This window comes from Podarcis pityusensis (assembly GCF_964106645.2).
Source record: "Podarcis pityusensis genome assembly, chromosome: 12".
Lineage (NCBI taxonomy): Eukaryota > Metazoa > Chordata > Lepidosauria > Squamata > Lacertidae > Podarcis > Podarcis pityusensis.
The window spans coordinates 6813385-6834920 of NC_138037.1; the positions used below are offsets into that span (position 1 = coordinate 6813385).

General features: G+C 44.2%; 2 protein-coding genes across 23 annotated transcripts in view; one reads left to right on the forward strand and one right to left on the reverse strand.

Annotated features, from left to right (window-relative positions):
* Nucleotides 1–21536, reverse strand: part of LOC308459086 (7-alpha-hydroxycholest-4-en-3-one 12-alpha-hydroxylase-like) — a 393862-nt gene that overhangs the window by 289884 nt on the left and 82442 nt on the right. The gene's annotated exons all lie outside the window — the stretch shown is intronic.
* Nucleotides 1–21536, forward strand: part of OBSCN (obscurin, cytoskeletal calmodulin and titin-interacting RhoGEF) — a 264501-nt gene that overhangs the window by 210144 nt on the left and 32821 nt on the right. For all 22 annotated transcript variants that reach the window (XM_080973891.1, XM_080973911.1, XM_080973892.1 and 19 more), the window contains 12 exons: nt 545–657; nt 1160–1328; nt 2064–2145; nt 2307–2507; nt 4028–4088; nt 4248–4325; nt 5665–5837; nt 8249–8275; nt 9831–9983; nt 11481–11526; nt 11696–11773; nt 17823–21207. In XM_080973891.1, the coding sequence (XP_080830017.1) occupies nt 545–657; nt 1160–1328; nt 2064–2145; nt 2307–2507; nt 4028–4088; nt 4248–4325; nt 5665–5837; nt 8249–8275; nt 9831–9983; nt 11481–11526; nt 11696–11773; nt 17823–21207 (4566 nt within the window). The remainder of the gene's footprint in view (nt 1–544; nt 658–1159; nt 1329–2063; nt 2146–2306; nt 2508–4027; nt 4089–4247; nt 4326–5664; nt 5838–8248; nt 8276–9830; nt 9984–11480; nt 11527–11695; nt 11774–17822; nt 21208–21536) is intronic.

Genomic DNA, 21536 nt, shown 5'->3' on the forward strand with positions numbered 1-21536 from the left:
TTTAGACTGGACTACTCCAATGCGCTTTATGTGGGGCCGCCATTGAAAATGGTGCAGAAGCTTCAGTTAGTACAATGTGGCTGCCCGACTGTCAACAGTACTTGAGGCAAACAGATCATACACCAATTCTCTTCCAGTTGCACAATCTACCAGTATGCTTTGTAGCTGAATACAAAGTTCAGTTGTGAAACAGATACTGCTGGGTTATTTACCAGAGACTTCTTACCAGAGCAAGAATGGTTTTAGAAGTGGGGGAACTGAGCTCAAAAGCTTCAGAAACACTAAAGTCCATGCTCTAGAAGGCATTGTAGCAGCTAAAGGCACCTCTGCAGCCATCCAGAAGAGAGAAATGGCAATAGCTAGCAAGTGTAAGAAGAGGTTTAGGGAGTTATCTCTATGACCTATGAGCACAAATGTCCTGGAAGTCATCTTCCAAGAACTGTGCAAAATTTGGTCACAACTGCGATTTGTTTCTCATCCACCCTTGTTTCCAATATTATTCTGTTTTTTAAACAGCTGAAACCTAACACTTTTGTTTCATCAGGCCCACCGTACATGCAGGTGACAATTGAAGATGTTCAGGTTCGGTGTGGGGAGATGGCAAAGTTTCATGCTATTATTGAAGGAGACCCACAGCCAACCATTGCATGGTTTAAGGTAGGCAGCAGACGTTCCCAGACATAGCTGTGAATAAAGGGAAAGGAGATTGAATAAATCTACAGAGTAGTAAAATGGGCGTGGGATTAGAGATGAGTTCATATACAGTCTCCACTTTTGCATTTATGGACAGAAAAATGATACTCCATAGATGTACTGAAAGCATGAAGATACATTTCAGTGGTGCATTGGGAATCACCATGTAACAGTTTGCCTCTCTGCCAAAACCCTCAGTGGATTCTGAAGTTCCATTTCACCAGATGGATTTTCCAGAGTGGAGCTCAAAATGTTGAAATTCGTGATTCTTCTGGAGGTGTATTTTTAGAAATTAATCCTTTAAAAATAGAAAAGAATTAAAAACATTTTTGAATAGGGTTGTCCAGGAGATTGTCCTGGGTGTGATGGATCATGTACAAGATTTTATATACCTAGGTCGTCTTGGTTTAGTTTTATCTGCCTTCCTCAGTGGCCTTCATGTGCTATATTTCTCTCATCCTTCCAGGGTATTTCATTGTTGACAGACAGTGAAAGAGTCCATCAGCTCAGTGAAGGCACAAGATACTCTTTGATTCTGTACAACGCTAGAACTGATGATGGTGGTGTCTATACTTGCATCGCTAAAAACACAGGAGGGGAAGTCTTATGCAAAGCTGAACTCGTGGTCCAAGAAGGTAACTACAGTCATACCTCATGTTATGTTTGCTTCAGGTTGAGGGTTTTCAGGTTGTGTCCCGCGGCAACCCGGAAGTACTGGAAAGGGATACTTCCAGGTTTTGCCGCTCGCGCATGCGCAGACGTGCAGAATGATGTCATACGCATGCGCAGAAGCAGCGAATCGCAACCCACGCATGCGCAGACGCAGGTTGCGTTCTGCTCATGTTGCGAACGGGCCTCTGGAACGGATCCCGTTCGCAACCAGAGGTACCACTGTATAGAAGTGTGAACTGGTCCCTGCACTACTTACATTTGCCTTTCTCATTAGTTCTTACCTACTAATTATTGGCATGCAGTGTCTCAACAGACTTTGACTTCGCTCGCACTCAATTCTTCTGCCTCAAATTGCCTCCTCCAAAATGTCTTGTGACCATCTGAAATTTGGAGATAATCGTGTTGTCCTATCTCATAGGATTATTCTTGCTTGTAGGATTCTTAAAACAGATCTGATTGTTTAAGTGTTTTTGTTTTTTACAATCGACATAACTCCAAAGAAAGGTGCCCCTTCGTGATGACATCATAATCACTTTCCCGCATATAAAATGCAGTGCTTTGGATACCACCCCTCACAAAAGTGACGGAATGTATGATGTGTGGAATGTGTTCAACAAAGGAGAAGTGTATTGACACATGATGCAAGAGCGTGATCGTGCCCGTTACTTTACATGTTCTTCTTGTTTGAATTGCTACAGATAAGAAAAACCAAGAGGCAAAGAAACAGAGCAATAGAAGAAAGCTTCATTCTTTCTACGAGGTTAAGCAAGAAATAGGAAGGTAAAAACTATTTTTCACTTGATATTCCACTCGGATCATAATTATGGCTTTGTGTGGGTGTCTGAGGCATGGGAAAGAACTCAATAGGAAAGTTGCTTCTGCCAGAGATTGGAATTTCGAATCAGCCTGTCTTGTTTGTTTTTTAAAAAATATCTTCACAGGGGTTCCTTTGGATTGATTAAAAGAGTGGTTCACAAAGGCAACAGAGTGTCATGCGCAGCCAAATTTATCGCCCTACGAAGCAAAACAAGGGATCAAGCCTATCAGGAGAGGGATATTCTAGCCACATTGTCCCATGACAGGATCACCCAGCTGCTGGATCAGTTTGAAACACGGAAAACCTTGATTCTGATTTTGGAGCTGTATCTTTTTTTTTCTTTTTCTTTTTTGCTGAATCCTGGAGGGGGAATGTATGTTAACCCTGCTTGCGGTTGTGTAAGATGATGAAGAGAGCTGGTGTTCAGCACTGGTGCAGGTTCTGAAGACAGTGTAATGAACCTGAACGTCAAACCAGGAATCAAAACAAAAAAATGCACAGAATATTTGTGTCATTGCCAAATATGCTTTGGCATTGTTTACTTGTTTTTTTAAGCATTGTTAATTAATTAATTATTTTTAAGCAAGGCAACTTAAAAACTAACACATTTATTATGGAAGAATCCTTTGCATCACATGTATGGTACTATAAGCACATGTGTTGGTGTCAAAGGGAAATGAAATGCAGGAAGTAGAGACCGTGGCAGTTATGTTATTTGCAGTGAACATTCACAAATAATGTGTAGCAGATAATGCAAACTTCCAGCATTGATCTGTATTGTGGTGGTTTTGTTTTTTTTTAAAAAAAACCAACACAACTATTCCAGTTCAAGCTAGAGATGATAGAACAGAACTCTGTGCTAAGTTGTGATTTTGAGGCTTCAGATTACATTTCATACTCCCTCTGAGGTGTCTTTATTTGAGAAGTCTGCTTACCCCTCAATTGGGTAGGTGGCATTGTGGCCAGGCACCGTCCCCCTTCACAATCCTGCAGTTAGCACATGTGGTCTGCACATACATGGTGCCACAGAAAAAAGGTGGGAGTCATATAATATTTCATATAACATAAAACTTATGCAAGAACGAAAACAACACATCAGCCTCATAAACAGTAAAACAACCTTAGTAATACTCTAACAATAAACAACTTGGCTCCCAGTACATTTCCAAGCACAATTCAACATGTTGGTGTTGACCTTTAAAGCCCTTAACAGCTTCAGCCCTGTATACCTGAAGGAGCATCTCCCATTGTTCTGCCCGGACACTGAGGTCCAGCTCCAAGGGCCTTCTGGCGGTTCCCTCACTGCAAGAAGTGAAACTACAGGGAACCAGGCAGAGGGCCTTCTCGGTAGTGGCGCCTGCCCTGTGGAATGCGCTCCCATCAGATGTCAAAGAGATAAATAATTATATGACACCTTCCATAGACATCTGAAAGCAGTTCTGTATGCCTTTAATGTATCACGTTCTGTTCTGTTGTTGTGTTTCCATTTACTCTGTTGGAAGCTGCTCAGCGTGGCTAGGGCAACCCAGTCAGATAGGTGGGGCACAAAAAATAAATTATTATGATTAATTCCCACCCACTAATTATTTCTAGAATTGTTCTGTTATCAGCTACACATTATTTGTGGGTGCTTACTGTTAATAACATAATAATTCCACTGACCTCTCTCTCTCTCTCTCTCTCTCTCTCTCTCACACACACACACACACACACACACACACACACACAATTAAGTAAGTACATTTGTACTAGAAACTCAAGAGATGTTTGGGGCCAGAGAATAATTGATCAGATGCTTTTTATTGCTCCATAACAAAAAGGATGTTGTGTTCCTTAGTGTGTTAGATGCTCCAATGAAGAACTTCTGGACCGGTTGTTCAGGAAGAATGTGGTGACTGAAGCAGAGGTGAAGCTCCTTCTTTGTGTTTCTTTTGGGAAGGATGTAGGGTTTTTAGTCAAGATACTATTGTCGTATCCCACAACAGTTCTGAAATCAGAGATATACTTGTGGCATCTAGATAAATCCACTGATAACCTTTTATTTTCCCCTCTCCCCCACTTACAGGTCAAGTTCTACTTCAGACAACTTTTAGAAGGGATTGAATATCTCCATAAGAACAAAGTGCTTCATTTGGATATTAAGGTAACGTTTAAAAAGAGCTGCATGTTCGGTTCGCTGCGTCATTTATGAATTGCTTAGGAGAATCTGGGAAGTTTTCTATGAAACCAAGTTTGGTTATTGTTTTTTTTGACCTGTGTGGGAATTCTCTGCTCTGAGTATACAGGTGAAACATGCTTCTACTTCTCAGAGGTCCAATATTGCTCTATTTGCAGTCCTTGTTTTGCTGATTTCATTTAAGATTCTAATTTTCTGAGATTGTTAATTTGGGGTTTTCATCAGCTGTGCACTATAATATCACAATTATAACAAATAAAGGCTTGACATATCTCGCTTTGCATGTCATGAGTCTATCTCATATGTTAGTTTCACCTTTTAAGTTGAATTACTGAAATAAATGAACTTTTCCATGATATTCTAATTTTCCGAGTTTCACCTGTAGATTCCCGCTGAAAAACAAGCACATTATAACATTTGGGTTTGATATTTTCCCAGAAGCTGCAAAGGCAGGATAAAGTCCCTGGGCTCTGCCAAGGCCCTGAAGGGTAGGCAGGGAGGAGAAGGACCGTAGCTCAGTGAGAGCGCACCTGCTTTTCATGCAGAAGGTCTCAGATTCAAACCCTGGCATCTCCAGGGAGGGCTGCAGAAGAATGGAACTCTGGAGAGCTGCTGCCAATCCATGCAGTTGATTATCTGCTAGATGGACCAATGACCTGAGCCTCAGTATAAGGCATACAGTGGATGCTTGGGTTGCAAACGTGATCCGTGCAGGATGCACATTCGCAACCCGCAGCGGCACGTCTGCCTACGCACAGGTTGCAATTCGGCACTTCTATGCATGTGTGACCCCCAAAACCCGGAAGTAACCCGTTCCGGTACTTCCGGGTTTCGGCGGGTCCGTAACCTGAAAAAACGCAACCTGAAGCATCTGTAACCCAAGGTATGACTGTATTCCCATGTTCCTATGAGTGAGAACCCAGGGGTTCAGGGCCTCTCCACCCCCTTACATTCCTGAGGTTCAGCCAAGAGTTTCAGATTCCCTGGACTACACACCTCTAAGACTCCAATGAAACACACACAGAGCCTCACCCCATGCTAACTGAGATACCACTCTGTCATTGTTGGGGGGCTTATTCCTGGAGGCCTCTGAAACCGCAGAATTCCTGGAGCTGGGCAGGGCCATTGGCTTATCTTAAGCAGGGTGGGATCCCACTCAGCTGAAGACTAGGGTCTGAACAGGAAGTCATTTGGGGTGCTCTTTCAACTATGGGTTGATACCACAAGAGAGAGGATCCTTGCTTGTTTTACGGGTGGTATCTCCTAGACAACTCTGCATAAAATACTCTTCTCTCTGCTTCAACAGCCGGCAAACATCTTGATGGTTTATGACGACAGAGATGACATTAAGATCTGTGATTTTGGATTTGCTCAAAAGATAAACCCATCTGAGCCTCAGTACAGTAAATATGGGTCTCCGGAGTTTGTCTCACCTGAAATTCTCTCACAGTCACCTGTATCGACAGCATCCGACATCTGGTAAAATATATTTTCCTCTTGGGCTGTTTGTTTGTTTGCTTGCTTTTAAATGGAAATGTATGTAGGGCTCGAAGGCAGTTGAAGAACAAACTGGAGGTAGTGGAATGACTAGCAGCCATTTAGCATTTTTATAGCGCTGTCAAATGTTCAGATTGCTGCACTTGCATTATCTAGTTGCACCTAGTTATCACCCCTTCCCCAAAGTGGCTTGTGTGGATGAGGAGAACTGAACTTTCTCTCACCTCACACTCAAGCACCTCGGGAACTTTTTCTTCTAGCCTGGCTCCGGTACCAGGAGGGTGACTGAATGCACAGAGTAAGGCAGAGGAACAGAGACAGTGCAGCCCTCCTCACTTGTATATGCTCCTTTGATGTAAAAAAATTAGGCCCTGTCTCTTGCCTCATGGGGCAGACTTGAGACAACTAAATGGCTGTTCTAGTTTAAGTGGTACCATGTCTGATTTGTAGCAACCAGGCTGATTGATTTGCCTGAAACTCCCAGTGCTTGGCTGTGCTGGTGGCGGGCAGAGGAGGGTGGAGTTGTCTAAGGACCCTGGCTGTTATTGGGCAGATTGTAGGGGTGGGGCTTGTTCTGCTTCTACATTTTGTTTCTGCTGGGTGAGGATGGTTTGTTAGAATAAGGCACCTTGGACAAGAGACAGCACAGGAGGTAGGGCACAAGGGACGGGCAAACTTTGAATCCCAAAGGGAAAGCGGCTGTCTGGCTTAGGTCAAGGGCATGGATTCTTCTGTATGACAGAGCAGGTTGCAGTTGGCCCTTGGGCTTCTCCTGGCTACCAGGACTGGCACAGTGGGGTAGAAGAAAGAACAGGGTGCTGTCAGTCTGTGAAGACTGTCGGAGGTCCCATTTGACCGAGCTGAAATAGCTCTCCTCCTTGGACGTTCTTCGAAATCCATCAGGCTCTCCTCCGACGGTGATTAATGACCTAAGCCTTTAATGAAGCTTCAGGCACATTCCCATTACGCAGAGTATCCAAACAGCAGAAGGACGAGAAATATGTGCTACATCGCTATGTTTATTTCTAACTACGCAGGACAGAACAGAATATGCATCTGCTCTCTGTGAGAGTCAGTGAACAACTGGAACAAAGAAACAGGAAACCAGTAACATCAACATCCATCTCCCGTGAGACTTCCAATAGTCTGGAATGTCAACAGAGTCGTGTGACTCCAAAAACTGCATAGTGGCATAACAGAAATCTAACAAAGACTCCTTAGGGCTCCACTGAATGACAACCAGGTGAAAGTAATGCCTTGAGGGAGTCCAGAGTAGTCCCTGAAAAAATTCTATGCCAGAAAGCATCCAACATTTTCCATGACTGTTGAAGTCGTTTCTTGAATCTGTTGCCATTTCAGTGACATTTAAGTCTCCTTGCTTAAGTGTTCCGTCCCCGTCAGTACATGCTCCTAGCCGGCCAGAGATGGGGACTGGGATGATGTCGTGGGGCTTTGTAGACTGGGCCACATGTTGATGTCACTGAGGGCAAACAAAGCTAATCTAGATGGAGGGCGAAGTTTCCTGTACTGGCCACCATGGTGATCCTGGCCAGTTAGGAAGGGAAAGGCAAGCAAAGTCTGTTCAGGGCAGTGTTTCCTGAGGTGCAGCCACACTTGGAATACAGTGGCGCCTCGCAAGACGAAATTAATCCGTTCCGCGAGTCTCTTCGTCTTGCGGTTTTTTCGTCTTGCGAAGCACGGCTATTAGCGGCTTAGCAGCTTAGCGGCTTTAAGAAAAAGGAAACAAACTCGCAGGAACTCGCAAGACGTTTCGTCTTGCGAAGCAAGCCCATAGGGAAATTCGTCTTGCAGAACGACTCAAAAAAACGGAAAACTCTTTCGTCTAGCGAGTTTTTCGTCTTGCGAGGCATTCGTCTTGCGGGGCACCACAGTATTGTGCCCATGTCTGGTTTCTGCATCCAGGGAGCATGCGCAGAAGTGGGAAAATTGAAGACAGAGGCAATCAGAGTGACTAGGGGGCTGGAGTCCACCCACCCTCCAAAATAAGAAAATAAGCAAAATAAGGATTTCGCTGTGAAACCGCCCACCCATGTCAAACAACACCGTTCTTAATATGCCAGCCTCATCTCAATAATATACTATTTGAATTCCTTAAAGGGCTTCTGTAGGGCTTGCCAAGCTGTTTCTGGACCTACATTACATTCATGATTGTGTCCCAAATAATTGGCCCAAACCATTTGCATTAGATTTGTTATCAAGAAAGTTCTAAGATTGTGACATAGTTGTTGTTAGGTCAACCATTAATATGATTGCTGCAGGGTCAACCCAGATGGTCATTTAGATGATCACCACATTAACATAATGAAATTGTCGACACATATTTTATGCAAATTAAAATCTTTTGCTGATACACACCTTTCTTCCCCTTTCAGGCCTGTTGGTGTTATTTGCTATTTAAGGTAAGCACTTCAAATTAAAATAGCATTATATGCGGATACATCTTTGTCACTTTATAGTATAGAAAAATATGGTCTTATATCAGAATATAAAATAAATTGGCCAAAGTCAGAGCTTGTTACCATTAAGTGATCTTCTTTATTAAAGGAATATAGAATTGAATTTTAGTATAAATTCATCTAGTAACCTAGTCAGGTATCTTGGAATAAAACTGGTGTCTGGACACAAGCAATATGCAAAAATTAATTACTTCAGAACTAAACATATAATCTGGTATTGGAAGGTGGGAGAAAATTAAGTCATTGTGATTAGCTGGAACAAAAATCTTCAGATTTAATAAATAGTTGGGAATTGAAAAGCTAGCTAAAAATTCTGGATACTTTTATGTTGAAAATAAGTGACCCAGAATTGAGTGCTATACTATGTGAGCAACATCATACTTGGATGGTTTATTGGTACCTAACCTGTGGTTATGTGGGTCATTCCATGTCAGTTCAACACAGTCGTGTCACCCACCATCTTGGATTTTGATGAAACTTGGTGTACACCTATCCCTTATGGTAGAAAGAATCCCCCTACAGGTGTAGCCACAGTATCACCTGTAAGTTTTTCATTTTTTCTTCCATCAACGCCATACACTCGTTGGGAAAGACGTATCTTCTGCCAGTTATTGTCTGTGGGAGTTGTACAATACCAAGCATATGAGGAAATGGTATTGCGCAAGAATCATCATGGCTAAAAGGTAAAGGTAAAGGGACCCCAGACCATTAGGTCCAGTCGTGGCCGACTCTGGGGTTGCGGCGCTCATCTTGCTTTATTGGACGAGGGAGCCGGCGTTTGTCCGCAGACAGCTTCCGGGTCATGTGGCCAGCATGACTAAGCCACTTCTGGCAAACCAGAGCAGTGCATGGAAACGCCATTTACCTTCCCGCCGGAGTGGTACCTATTTATCTACTTGCACTTTGACATGCTTTCGAACTGCTAGGTTGGCAGGAACTGCTAGGTTGGCAGGATCACGGCTAGGCCAGCAGAAATCCTCATCATGTTATTGAGCTCTGTGTAAAATTTCAAAGAGATCTGATCATTGGTTATGGAGGGGGGAAAATGTACTCAAGGCTGAGGATCTCAAGAGGGACAGAAACACAGATTTCACGAAAATTTGAAGTGCTATAAAATTAAAACCATTTGAGATTGAGGGGGGAAATTTAATGGAGTTTCTTTCAACCATAAGGGAAGGGTGTACACCAAGTTTCATCTAAATCCGAGATGGTGGGTGACGAAACCCTTGCTTTTTGCGTTGATTTGATGTGGAATGACCTGTGTCCTATCTGGCCACTGTGAACATAAATGAATTCTAAGGTCAATGAAGGTCCCAGAACATTTCTAGTTCATCAAGGAAGTTTGATTTTTAACCACAAAGGGGATTAAATACAAGGGTGATACATACATACATGTACAGATCTGTGGATCAGGGCTGTACTGTTTCCCCTCCATTGTTATTACCCGTAAGGTGGGGATCAATGTTTAAAATGTCTACATTTCATTTCAAACAATTAGCTTGACATGCAAGTCTCCATTTGCTGGGGAAAATGACAGAGCAACCCTCCTAAATATTCAGAATGGAACAGTTTCATGGGATATTCCTGATTTTGTGCATCTGAGCAAAGAAGCACAGGATTTTATCAGAACGATACTGCAACCGTCTCCAGAGTGAGTATTCTTTTTAATTTTCCCAGTGAGATAATTCTTTTTTTAAAAATAATTTTTATTAAGTTTTCCATTTAACAATCCAATCATATCACATTAATTATTCCAAATTATACCAATACATATCATAAAGTCCTAATATTTTGCCAAATTACAATTTTTGGGGGGGGGGGTTCCCATGCTTTGAGTTCAGTAAGGGTCCAGTCATCTCATATTTCTGCTGCTTTTAGTGTTCACCAGTCCCATCTTTGGATCTTCTTGTTGTTGTCCTTTTTCTTCTTAATAGCCTCTGAGTTGCTTCCACAGGAGAGTTAAAGTAAGCATTGTTATGCTTCTGTGTGAACTTTGTAAGGCTCTCCCTTTTTTAAAAAAGCTGGTAAGTCTTTTGTTTGCAATAAATCTTCACACCCTGATCCAAAAGTCCTGCTCGGGCAGCAGGCACCACCTTTCTCAGTTCTGATGAAATTAAATCTAAGTGTCTGCTCATTAATTTTCCCAGACAGGTTGCACCATAAATCAGTCTTTCCAGGGGAGGATTTGCCAAGTCGAACTTAGAATACAATCATGATAACAGAGCAATGGCTCTGACTATTAATCTCGCAACATAATCTGTCTCATAATGGTGGATCCCAATTAAAAACTGTGTCACAAGAGAGCCTTTTATTTTCTTTCCAAATCTTTCCCAAACAAAGGCTTTAGTTGATATTTTTATTTCCACACAGTTTATTTTCCAGTCTCACTTGCTATAAGTTGTATGATGGTTCTTCTGGGGGTGGGTGTTGTTAGGTAATATCGTAATAAAAAAAAGAAAAAGTCCCCCCCCCTTTCCATTCCATTTCAACATAGATGTTGAATAGATGTTATTCTTTGATGTATCTTCTGTCCAGTCCATTCCATCACTCTTAACTTCTCAGTGGCAGGCTTAATTAGCAGCTAACATACCCTTTTCTTCACTTGAAGCATGTGCAATAACTTTTATATCCAGTTTTTTTATCTTAGGTAATGCAACTAGATTCACTCTCAGAGACGGCGTCAGGGAGATCCGAGCTCCCTCGAGGGCTTTCCATCCAGTGCCCTCACCCCCTCCTTCTTTCGAACTCGGGGGTGATTTATGGGCAACCACGGACGAGGCTGCATCTTCCCTTCTACTGGGAAGAATTTTGGGAGGCTGATTTACTCCCATATCAGCCCCTTAATTACCTTGTGTGAGCTGGAGAGATGGTATTGTTGGCCATCTTCCAAGGCGCCCCTAGCGGCCCCCCCCCAGTGATATAATTCAAGGGTGTGTGTGTGTGTCAGTTCTCCAGCTCTTAGAATCATAGCCATTCAGACACAACAAGTAGCCGCAGAGTAGCACAGTTAGGCTCACCAGCTGCCACACTAGAACAATTCATCTAAGCAAACCAGGATTCTTGGCTGTTTAGCATATTGGAAAATATTGTTGGTAGACAGGACCATACCATGACACACAAGCTAAAACCTGTTTTTCTCTCTTCCCAGGGCAAGGCCTAGTGCTATGGAGTGTCTCTCCCACACATGGTTTATGGTAAGCCCTCATAAGTTCCCCATTCAATAGATGCACCCTTAACCATCAGTGCTAGTGTTTTCTGGCAAATGAAAGTCACTTTTCTGAAACACATGATGCCAGGTTCTTTTTAAATTGACATTTTAATGTTTATATTTATGTTAATTTATTCCTTCCCTCCCCTTTACAGCATAACCTCCCACTAGAAGAAGCTCACTTCATAGATACAAAGCAGCTCAAATTTTTTGTGTCCCGAAGCAAATGGCAGGTTAGTATGTCGGAGCCCGCCGTTACAAATGGTGCTTTTTAGCATAAAATAAAGACACTGAGGCCAGCAATATTTCCATGGACGGAGGGCAGCTCAATTCATGCTTCTTCCCCTTCCTCCAGTCCGTTTATTACTCTTTGTTCCTCTCCAGCCGCATGGCTGCATTCCAATGTCTCACGTTACCTACATCCGGTCAAGGCTTTAACCCACCCACAAACGATATAGGGTTACACTGCCCAGGGGGGGGGAACATAACTCCATATGAGGTCATGCATTCCATTGTAAAGCTCAGAGTGCTGGTCAGCCGAGGTCAGGGAGCACCCTGCAATATTACAAGCCTTTACCATGGCTATCTCTCCCACATGCCCTCTTTCTTTATTTAATTAATCAGTACCAATACGGTTATATCGAGAGCGATAAGCGGCTCATGTGAGACCGGAAGCGGGCCGCGGACTGGAGAACCATGCAGTACATATAGAGATTATAGAAAGAATACATTGTATACAGCAACACAAAATAACGCAAATAACTACTATAATGATCACTAAAATCAATAAATGTCGAAGCCAACTTCCATCCGGAAGCCAAGAATATAAGAATTCTGATTCCAAGCTGCATGGTAGCTTCCTTTCTAGTTTATTAGCCATGCACTGGTGTCACTTCTATAGCACTGAAATTGGTCACTGTATGTTCCTGTAAGAGAACAAGAGCTATTAAAAGTGAAATTCAATGTATATTGACAGTTTGGATATATGCCCCATGATTCTTTCCCCTCCTTAATTTGAAAATAAATGGGTGCAGGCTCATGGAGGGTCAAGTGTACTGGGGGCCAAAAAGATTGCTTAGGGGATATAATATTTGTAAATTGAAAAGATCCATTGACAGGCACATCATGAAGCATTATGCCTGAATGACTGGCAAAGGGCAGCATGTGCATACATAACCAACATTTAGAAGCATGCAATAAACTGGTAAACATAATCATATCTTGTACAAAAATATTATTCCTCCATATCTTATGATAATTTTCTACCCTAAAAGTCTTATTCAACAATGCTGTTCTTATAGTTCGAGAGTGGCTGAGCCGTAGATGCTGCCAGCCAGAGTAGGAAGCTGACAACTGCTTGCCAGCCGATGAGGTGAAATATGGTGGCTGCAACTGGACTGGGTCGTCTGCTTCTCTTCCTTGTATAATGGTGCAGCAAAGGATGGCAAGGCAAATGGTTAGGAAGGCGCATCCGCGGTTAAAGACTCGCCATGGCCGCACGCATAGAGCTGGAACCCACAAAGGCTTGTCCTCGACGTCCACTGCCACGTCCCCACATGATCAGCGGGACAGGTCCATGCCACGCAGGATCAGGCAAGCGTCGGCACACCACCAAGAGGCGGGGGAGTGCCTCCTCCTTCCTAAAATGCAAGTCAGCGGGGTTATGGGTCCTAAGATATGGATATAAAGGGATGGTTAAGTACAAAAAGAACTTGGTGAACAGCTGAAGGGATATCCGCTGTTGGTATGCTTCGGCCGCCAAGCTGTTTAAGCAATAGTGTTTTGAACGTCAGGTGTGCTCTTTCCACCTGCGGAGTTAAAGGGTATGCCATGAGTTAATTTCACATTCCACAACATACAAAATTCCGAAAATGTTTTAGAAATATAAGCTGGAGCATTATCAGTTTTGATACGCGCAGGTTTACCCATGACTGAGAAACAGCGGATAGTGTGCTGAATGACATGCCGAGCTGTTTCCCTCCTCATGGGCGTAGCCCATATGAATCCAGAGTGGGTGTCCACCATGAGGTGAACCTTGGAGAGTGGAGCCAACACAGGTGTGTGTGTGACATCCATCTGCCAACACGCCAATGCAGACGTGCCCCTAGGATTGACAGCATCAAAAGGAATGGCCAGCTGAGAAGCACATTGGGAAACTATATCCCCTGCTTGGGCCAAGGGAATAGAAAAATGCTTTGCCAATGCTTTCGCAGGAAGGTGAAAGGTGTTATGACCTAGTATAAGATCAGAAAAGAGAGAAAAGGCAGAAATGTTCTTCAGTGCTGCATCTGCTCTTGCATTGCCTCTGCTAAATACCCTGGGTGCGATGTGTGGGAGCGAAGATGTGCAACATAATAAAGGAACTCTCTGTGCTGAAGTAAGCTTGCAGGGAAAGAAACAAGGAAAACAAGTCAGAATCCAAGGAAGGAGTTATATAAGATATTGGTAAAATAGCAAAAAGGCGATATACATACTGAGTATCCACAATAAGATTGAAAGGTTGAGTAGAAAAGGATTGAAAGGCAAGAATCACAGCCGCTAGCTCTGCTCGCTGGGCAGAAGACTGTGAAGGGGTAAATAACCATTTCCATTTTCCTCCCTCCTCCCACGTCACTACTCCCCTACTTCTTGTTCCATCCGTGAAAAGGGGTCAATGCAGAGGGGAGAGGTGTGAGAGATAAGGGGGTAGCCAAACATAGGTGACCTGTGTCAGAAATGTCAAACGGTCATCCTTTGGAGGGTTAAAAATGATGACACCTATAAAATCATCTAAAGCAATTTGCACGGCAGCATTTGTTATCAATAAATGCTGCTGTTCAGTCTGTGAGAAAAGTAAATAAATTGAGGTAACATCATAACCGCTTAAAGCTTTGCTCGTGAACGTCCTTTGATAACAATGTCTGATGTGGATTCAATTACGGAATAAATGTTTTTTGGTGGGGTGTGCGGTAGATGTAACCATTCTATAATGCAGATAGTCTTCTTCTTGTTCCGTCTGAGCATATAAAATTCCTGTTGGCAACAATGGTGTAGCAAATACTGCCAGATGCAGCTTGTGTGCAGCACCTCTAGGTGGCGCATGCGGAAAGGTTTCAATGCTTCACTCACAAAATGTTGACAAAGTGTAGGGGAGTTCCGCATGCCTCGAGCATCCACTGACATCGCTGGGTGGGCTGCGAATTGTGATATACTGGCAATATAAAGGCAAACTGTTCCTTGTCTGCTGGAGCCAGTGGGATGAAGATGGTTCAATGTGGCCGAAAGTCAATTGTTCAGAAATAAGCTGTTCAGAAACAAGATGGTGCCATTGCTGCAGATTTTCCTTTTGGTGGAGGCCACCGTTCTACCCACACTGAGGTATCGGTGATCCTGGTTTGCCACGCTGGAAACGTTGTATCGGTGGCTACAGGCTGGTTTTTATTTTGCGCTGCCACCAGCAGATGAGCTACTGTACCTACAGACTGACAAATGCGAAGCATGGCTGCTGTGTCTGTGGCAGGATTGTGTATTATCGGTTGTAACGCAACCTTACAATCCTCATTGGCATTTCCAAAGGCCAATTGTTTGATAATTATTTGTTTGGCTTCAGGATTTTCAATTTGGCTACTCACTGCTGTAATCAGCCTGTCCATAAAGGAAGAATATGATTCTCTTGCCTCTTGCCTGATTGAACTCCACCTTGACTGAATACTGGTGGGTTCTGGGATTTTTCTCATTGCTTGTTTAGCAGCAAGAGCAGTATCCCTCAATAAGATCTGCAGCAGTGTGGCTTGTGCTGAAGCCTGAGCGAAAGGCTCACACCCCATCATGGCATCCATGACATCTGCAAGGGTAATATTTGGATTATTTCCCCTGATTTCTTGTAACAAAGCTGGAGCACGGCAGGCAGTTTCCCATTCGTGGTCAAACAAAACACCAGCTGATGGGGGTAAAACTGTACGTGCCAAAAGCTTGATGTCATCTGGAACCAAAGGCTGGGCTAATGTGGCTTCCAAAAGAGCCTGTGTAAATGAGGCTTGAGTTCCTGCTGGAGCACCAGCAGGGGGCACAATAACAGGGAATGCCACAGTATCCTGAATTAAGGAACAGGCAAGAACTGCACGTTGAAAAGAGGTAGCTGGGTCTGCCTCTGAAAGTTTAGGATTATAGCCAGCCAGACCACGGTATTTTTGCAGGATTGGGTCCTCTGGTGAGGAACTGTAGTCCGGAGGCTTGGGGTCTGGAGGTGCTGGCAGGGCAAGTATTGGAACAAACTCTAACACAGCAGACTCTAACACAGCAGGCTGGATTAAAGAAGCTGGAGGTTGTGTTGGCAATGCAGCCAGGGAGATATTTTTTGGTGATAAGCCATAGCATATCGAACCTTGCACCATGCATTTAAAATCCGAGTACTTATGTTGGGGAGCTCATGAAAATGTTCACCAATCTTGTCCCAATGTTTTAATTCGCATGTTCCATTTGCAATTACACCCAAGTCCCAGGGAGAATGTTCATCAATGGCCAGAATAAGCTGTATCAAATCACCCTCCGGAACTTCCAATTTGTTGGAGGAGAGGAGAAATTTTAAGTCTTTTAAAAAGTTCTGTTGGGGAGTAGTCAAAGAGCTGCCCATTTTTCAAAAATCAATATAATAGAAGAGAAGGGATCGGATTCACCAGGGATCCTAAGATGCGTCAGCGCTGTGCAACCCTTGCCGGGCGTGGTGATCCGATGATATCCACTGCTTGGATAGAAAAACCTCTCACGGTTTCTTTAAAAATCCTCTTAGTCTGCCTCAGACTGTTTGCTTTAATTTTTGCCTCTTTTCTTTAAGTTGCCTCTTCTTTTAAGTTGGCCTCACACGGGGCACCACTTGTCGGAGCCCGCCGTTACAAATGGTGCTTTTTAGCATAAAATAAAGACACTGAGGCCAGCAATATTTCCATGGACGGAGGGCAGCTCAATTCATGCTTCTTCCCCTTCCTCCAGTCCGTTTATTACTCTTTGTTCCTCTCCAGCCGCATGGCTGCATTCCAATGTCTCACGTTACCTACATCCGGTCAAGGCTTTAACCCACCCACAAACGATATAGGGTTACACTGCCCAGAGGGGGGGGGAACATAACTCCATATGAGGTCATGCATTCCATTGTAAAGCTCAGAGTGCTGGTCAGCCGAGGTCAGGGAGCACCCTGCAATATTACAAGCCTTTACCATGGCTATCTCTCCCACATGAGTAGGCTCCAGCCCAGACACTGGACTGTGCTTCAACATGTTTTTGTTCCTTATTCAGTTTCTAGAGAATTGCAGAACCTGCAGTTCAGGAGATCTGTTTTTCTCTCTAACATACCGTAGATTCTGGCATATAAGACGACTTTTTAACCCCAAAAAAGAGGTTAAAAAGTTGGGGGTCGTCTTATACGCCAGGTATGGCTGCATTGGGCGGCGGACTCCGCTCCACTCCGCACCAAGAGGAAGCCGCCCAGCGAAGCCGGCTTAGCATCGCTGGGCAGCTTCGCCAGGCAGCTTTCTCCCGGCGTGGAGCCCGCTGCCCACTGCCGCTGCCCAGCGAAGCTGCCGAAGCGTATAAGATGAACCCCCAAATTGGCAGTTGCCAATTGGGGGGGGTCGTCTTATACTCCCAGTTGCCTAATACGCCGGAATCTACGGTATGTGTTTTCAACTGCCCATTTGTCATATTTACGCAATACAACTTTAGCAGTACATGTTAAAAAATGTTAGCTGCACACCTAAAAACACATTATTATTATTTTATATTTGTATACCGCTCTTCATCCAGAGATCACAGGGTGGTTCACAACATAAAAATATAAAATGAGAACACAAAATATGTAATAAAAGCAAGACAAAAACAAAACAATAGCCTTCCTCCCACAAACACATTTAAAAGGACATAGAAAGTTAATCGGCCAATGGCTAGGTTAAAGAGAAACGTTTTCTCCTAGCGCCTAAATATATCTAATGAAGTTGCCAGGTGAGCGTTCTAGGGGGAGAGCATTCCACAAATGGGGAGCCATCAGAGAATATTATATGCAAAAGGGGCTCAATATGAGATTGCAAATAACAGACTTTCATTGCCATTGGGTTCACTATATAGTTTCCTTATTTGCAAAGCAAACACCAAACCCATTAAAACTGCTGCAGGCTAATGTGCACTGATCAGAAATTCTGTTTCCCAAGAAGCTCATCTGAGCATCCATTAGAGCCTCTTGTTGTGCCTTAACTGGTTTTCTCCTCTCAGTTGTTTTAACCCCTTTGCCTTGTGTTTTATTCCACTGCTCAGCGTTCTCTTATGAGCTATAAATCTGTGCTGGTGATGAGACCCATCCCAGAAATCCTGGAGAAAACTCATAAGACCACCTCTCTTGGCATCTCCCGACACCTGTTGGAAGAGAGCAGCTCATCAAGCACCAGTGGATCATCTTCCGACAACGAGATTTCGGCCTCCACAGGAAGAAGACACTTTGGCCCTACGCCAGGACTTCACCTATCTGTGCTTGAGGGATCGGATTACCCAGAATACCAGGAGTCCATAGCAGAGGCTAAGAATTCTGAATCCTCGCTGCCACCGCTGCTTACAAGACCTAAACAGGCTTCAGCGAAGAGGCAGCAGGGTGATCAGACACGCCAAGAAAGTGAAGAATTAATGCCTCGGGGACCAATGTTTGACACAGCTTCTTCACAAGATAAAGCTGGTTTACTGGTACCCGGAGAAGGGGAAATTGAAAGCACCGAAGCAGGAAGATCTCCTGGATGCGTCCCGAGACATAGTGTCATAAAAAGTACTTTCTACAGCCAGCCTTCTGAGAGTCTTGCCGATGTGCCTTCATCACCAGGCAAAGAGCACAGGAAGCATTTAGAAAGAGCAAAGAGAACCTATAGGAAAGCCGGTTATTCAAAATCAGCTTTAAGTGGCCTCCGTGAACCCCTTCTAGAACAGTTTGAATTGGGAGAGGGAGGATTGTCTGGGGATGAAGAAACTGAGTGGGGCAGAGAAGGCGGAGCTGGCCCTCTGATGACCAAATCGGCTTCTTTTGACACTGCACAGAAATCGCCGCGAGTTACTTTTCAAGTTTCCAGCAGAAGCCGGTCACTGGATGACTACAAGATGAGAGCCACAAGCTTTGCTGAGGAGCAATACATTGAGGAAGAAGAGAGCGACTTAATTCCCGAGGGCAGTGCTTTTGAGGCTTGCAGCGAAAAGGCCTCAGAAAAGACTTCTGCAAAGGAAGGCTCAAAGAAAATTGTGAAGGGTGAAGTGCCATTTGCACAACTTGGTGAGAGGCACAGCTTGTCTTTGTCTGCTCAGCAGCAAGAGAAGGCGTTGATTTCAATACCTCCACCTGAAAAAGGAGAGGGTCTGCTTCAGAAACCAGAGCTACCTCTTGCGACAAAGTCGGGAACATCTACCCTAGGAAGAGAAGACTTGGCTCTAACTGCTCAGCAGTCAGATTTAGCCCGAACAGGTGAAAGTGAGGAACGGCGATTACCTCAGACATTCAAAGCTCCTCTTTGCAAGGACACAGTTCCTATTCTTCCAAAGGGAGAGAGCTCAGATTTGAGAGTCACTCCGCCAGAAACAGCCCCACTGGTCTCCCAAGACAGTGGGAAGGGGAAAGGTTTCCCTGATAATACAATGCTGTCTTCTGTCCAGGGCAAAGAAGGACCTGCTGTTCTTCAGGGGGCATTTAAAAGTAGAGACCAGTTGCCTCAAGTTCCTTCTCTTCAGGGTCAGCAAATTCAACAAGTCGTTAAGACAAAGGGCAAAAGCCCAGGGGTCCTGCAGACTACGCCAGTGGTGGAAGGCTCTTTGGTTTTACATCAGAAGCCTTCAGAAGTTCTCCTGGAGAGTAAAAGCTCAAGTCTTCCGGGCTCACAGGCAGCTGTATCCGTCCCTGGAGGGAAAGAGCAGCAGATTTTGCCACAGAAACCATCAGCACCCAGCCAGGCAAAATCGGCTGCATTAAAGGGCAAAGGCACAGCTAGTTTAACTATTTCTCAAGCAAAAGCTGCCCCAGTTTCAAACGCTGAGCCAAAGCATTCGTACCAAACACCTCCCATGCACAGTGAGATGAAAGTTCCTGTTAAAGAAGGTGATGTTCCTGCTGGCTTAGAGACTTTGCCTACTTCTATATCAGTCTCTCATGGAGAAAGCCAAAAGCCTCCTAAGTCCTTCATTCACAGCAAAGCAGTGCCGGCTATTGGTGAGATGAGAGAGCCTTCTCAACAAACAGATACTGTCCAAGCATTGATCCATGAGGGGGAACACCATAAACATCTACAGCAGAGACATTTTGCCCCAGGAAAGAGAAAGCTTGATGCCTTTCCTGGAGAGAGGCAAATCTTAATGGCTTCACAAGGCAAAGCTATTCCAATTTCTCTCTCTGAACCGGAAAAACGAGAACTCGTTTATTGTACACAACTTGCTTCCAGTGAGGACGAGTCTGTTTTCCAGAAAGACCAAGAGCCATCTGTTTCAGGTTTCTCCCAAGCAAGAGTTGTGCCGTTTTCAGCCTCTGGGGGAGAAATTCCGGTTACTCAAAAGGAAACCCCATATTCCATTGGACAAGGAAGAACCAGAGGACATGTTCATCAGAAACCTGCTATTTATAGTGACACAGAGGCTGAAGCCCTGGAGTACTTAGTTGATGAGATGGTTTGCCTGTCAAAAGAGATGACTGCTTTAGCAGAGTCTGTTTCTAATCCAGAGGGATCCAGGAGACACATTTCTCCTTCCAGGGAGGTGTTCTACCCAGGCTCACCTGGGCAAGCAGTAAGACCGGCCACCAGATACCTTGTTCGGAGAGGAAAAAGAGAAGGGGGCATTGGCTTAGCAGATCCCTCAGAAGCAGATATTATATATCCTGGAGAAGAAGAGTACTTCAGTGTGCTACCTTCCATGGGCAAGAAAGCCAGGATGTCTCCCCCTTTTGAAGGCATGGGTTATGTAGGCGCAGAAATGCCCATGGTATCTCATTTTGGTAGTTCTGGGTTTGGGGACAGATTCTCCTATTACTGTGACAGCCAAAGAAGTGACCAAATGTGCGAGATCCGCTTAGTACAGATTCAGGACCTCTCAGAGGACATGCCTCGTCCTGATAGCAAGACAGCAAAATTTGACATCTCTGAGGTGGAGCCTGCCTTTCTCAACCTGTATGAACTCTATGACATTGTGTACTTCCCATTTGAGTTCCTTAGCTTCAGAAAAGCCCCAGAGAATCTACCCAGCAAAAGACGTTTGCCTATGGGCGAAAAACCAAAGTTGCTACCGGGATTGAAATCTCATTCACATCAGGATAAAAAAATATGTGCCAGGGATGATAACTTGAAAGGTGAGGCTGTACAGGAAGCTCCCAGAGATGAAGAGAAAACTCCACCTGAGCTGGACGTAGAGCCAAAAGAAGCCAAAGCACCCCGACTAGGAAATAGGTCTGATTCAGAAGGTGACATACCGTCTGGGTCTCAACAAATCTATGGTCTCCTGGAAGACCCAGCCAAGCAGCGGAGGAGCTCTTTACAAGACAAAGTGGGGCTCTTCAAGCCCTTTGTCAGATCTCAGTCCGTGGAGTTGGTGGAGCAAAGTCTAAAGAAGAAGGTAAAAGCATCCGTCACCCACCTCTCAAGAATCTTGACGAGAAAGTCATCTTCTGATCAGGAAAGCAGGGAAGGTAATAATTTTATATGTGTACTTGTTTCCTTTCTTAGGCTCAGGGTAAAGGAGGTCTGAAGACCCGGCTCAGTGATAGGTGACCATAAGAAGTTACCAGGTATCTGAGAACCTGCTATGGCAACCCTAAAATGTTGCTCTGAAGACCACCTTCACTAGACACTTAACTATACCCTACAAAGACCCAAACACACCTTGTGATTAAGCACAGTAACTGAAAAGGCAGAGGCTGGAGTAGGACAATTCCTTCTTCATCTTCACTCAAGCATGCAATTATGTACACCATTTTACATGGCTTTCCCAAAGGCTTAGGTGGCCCTATTGGGTTCA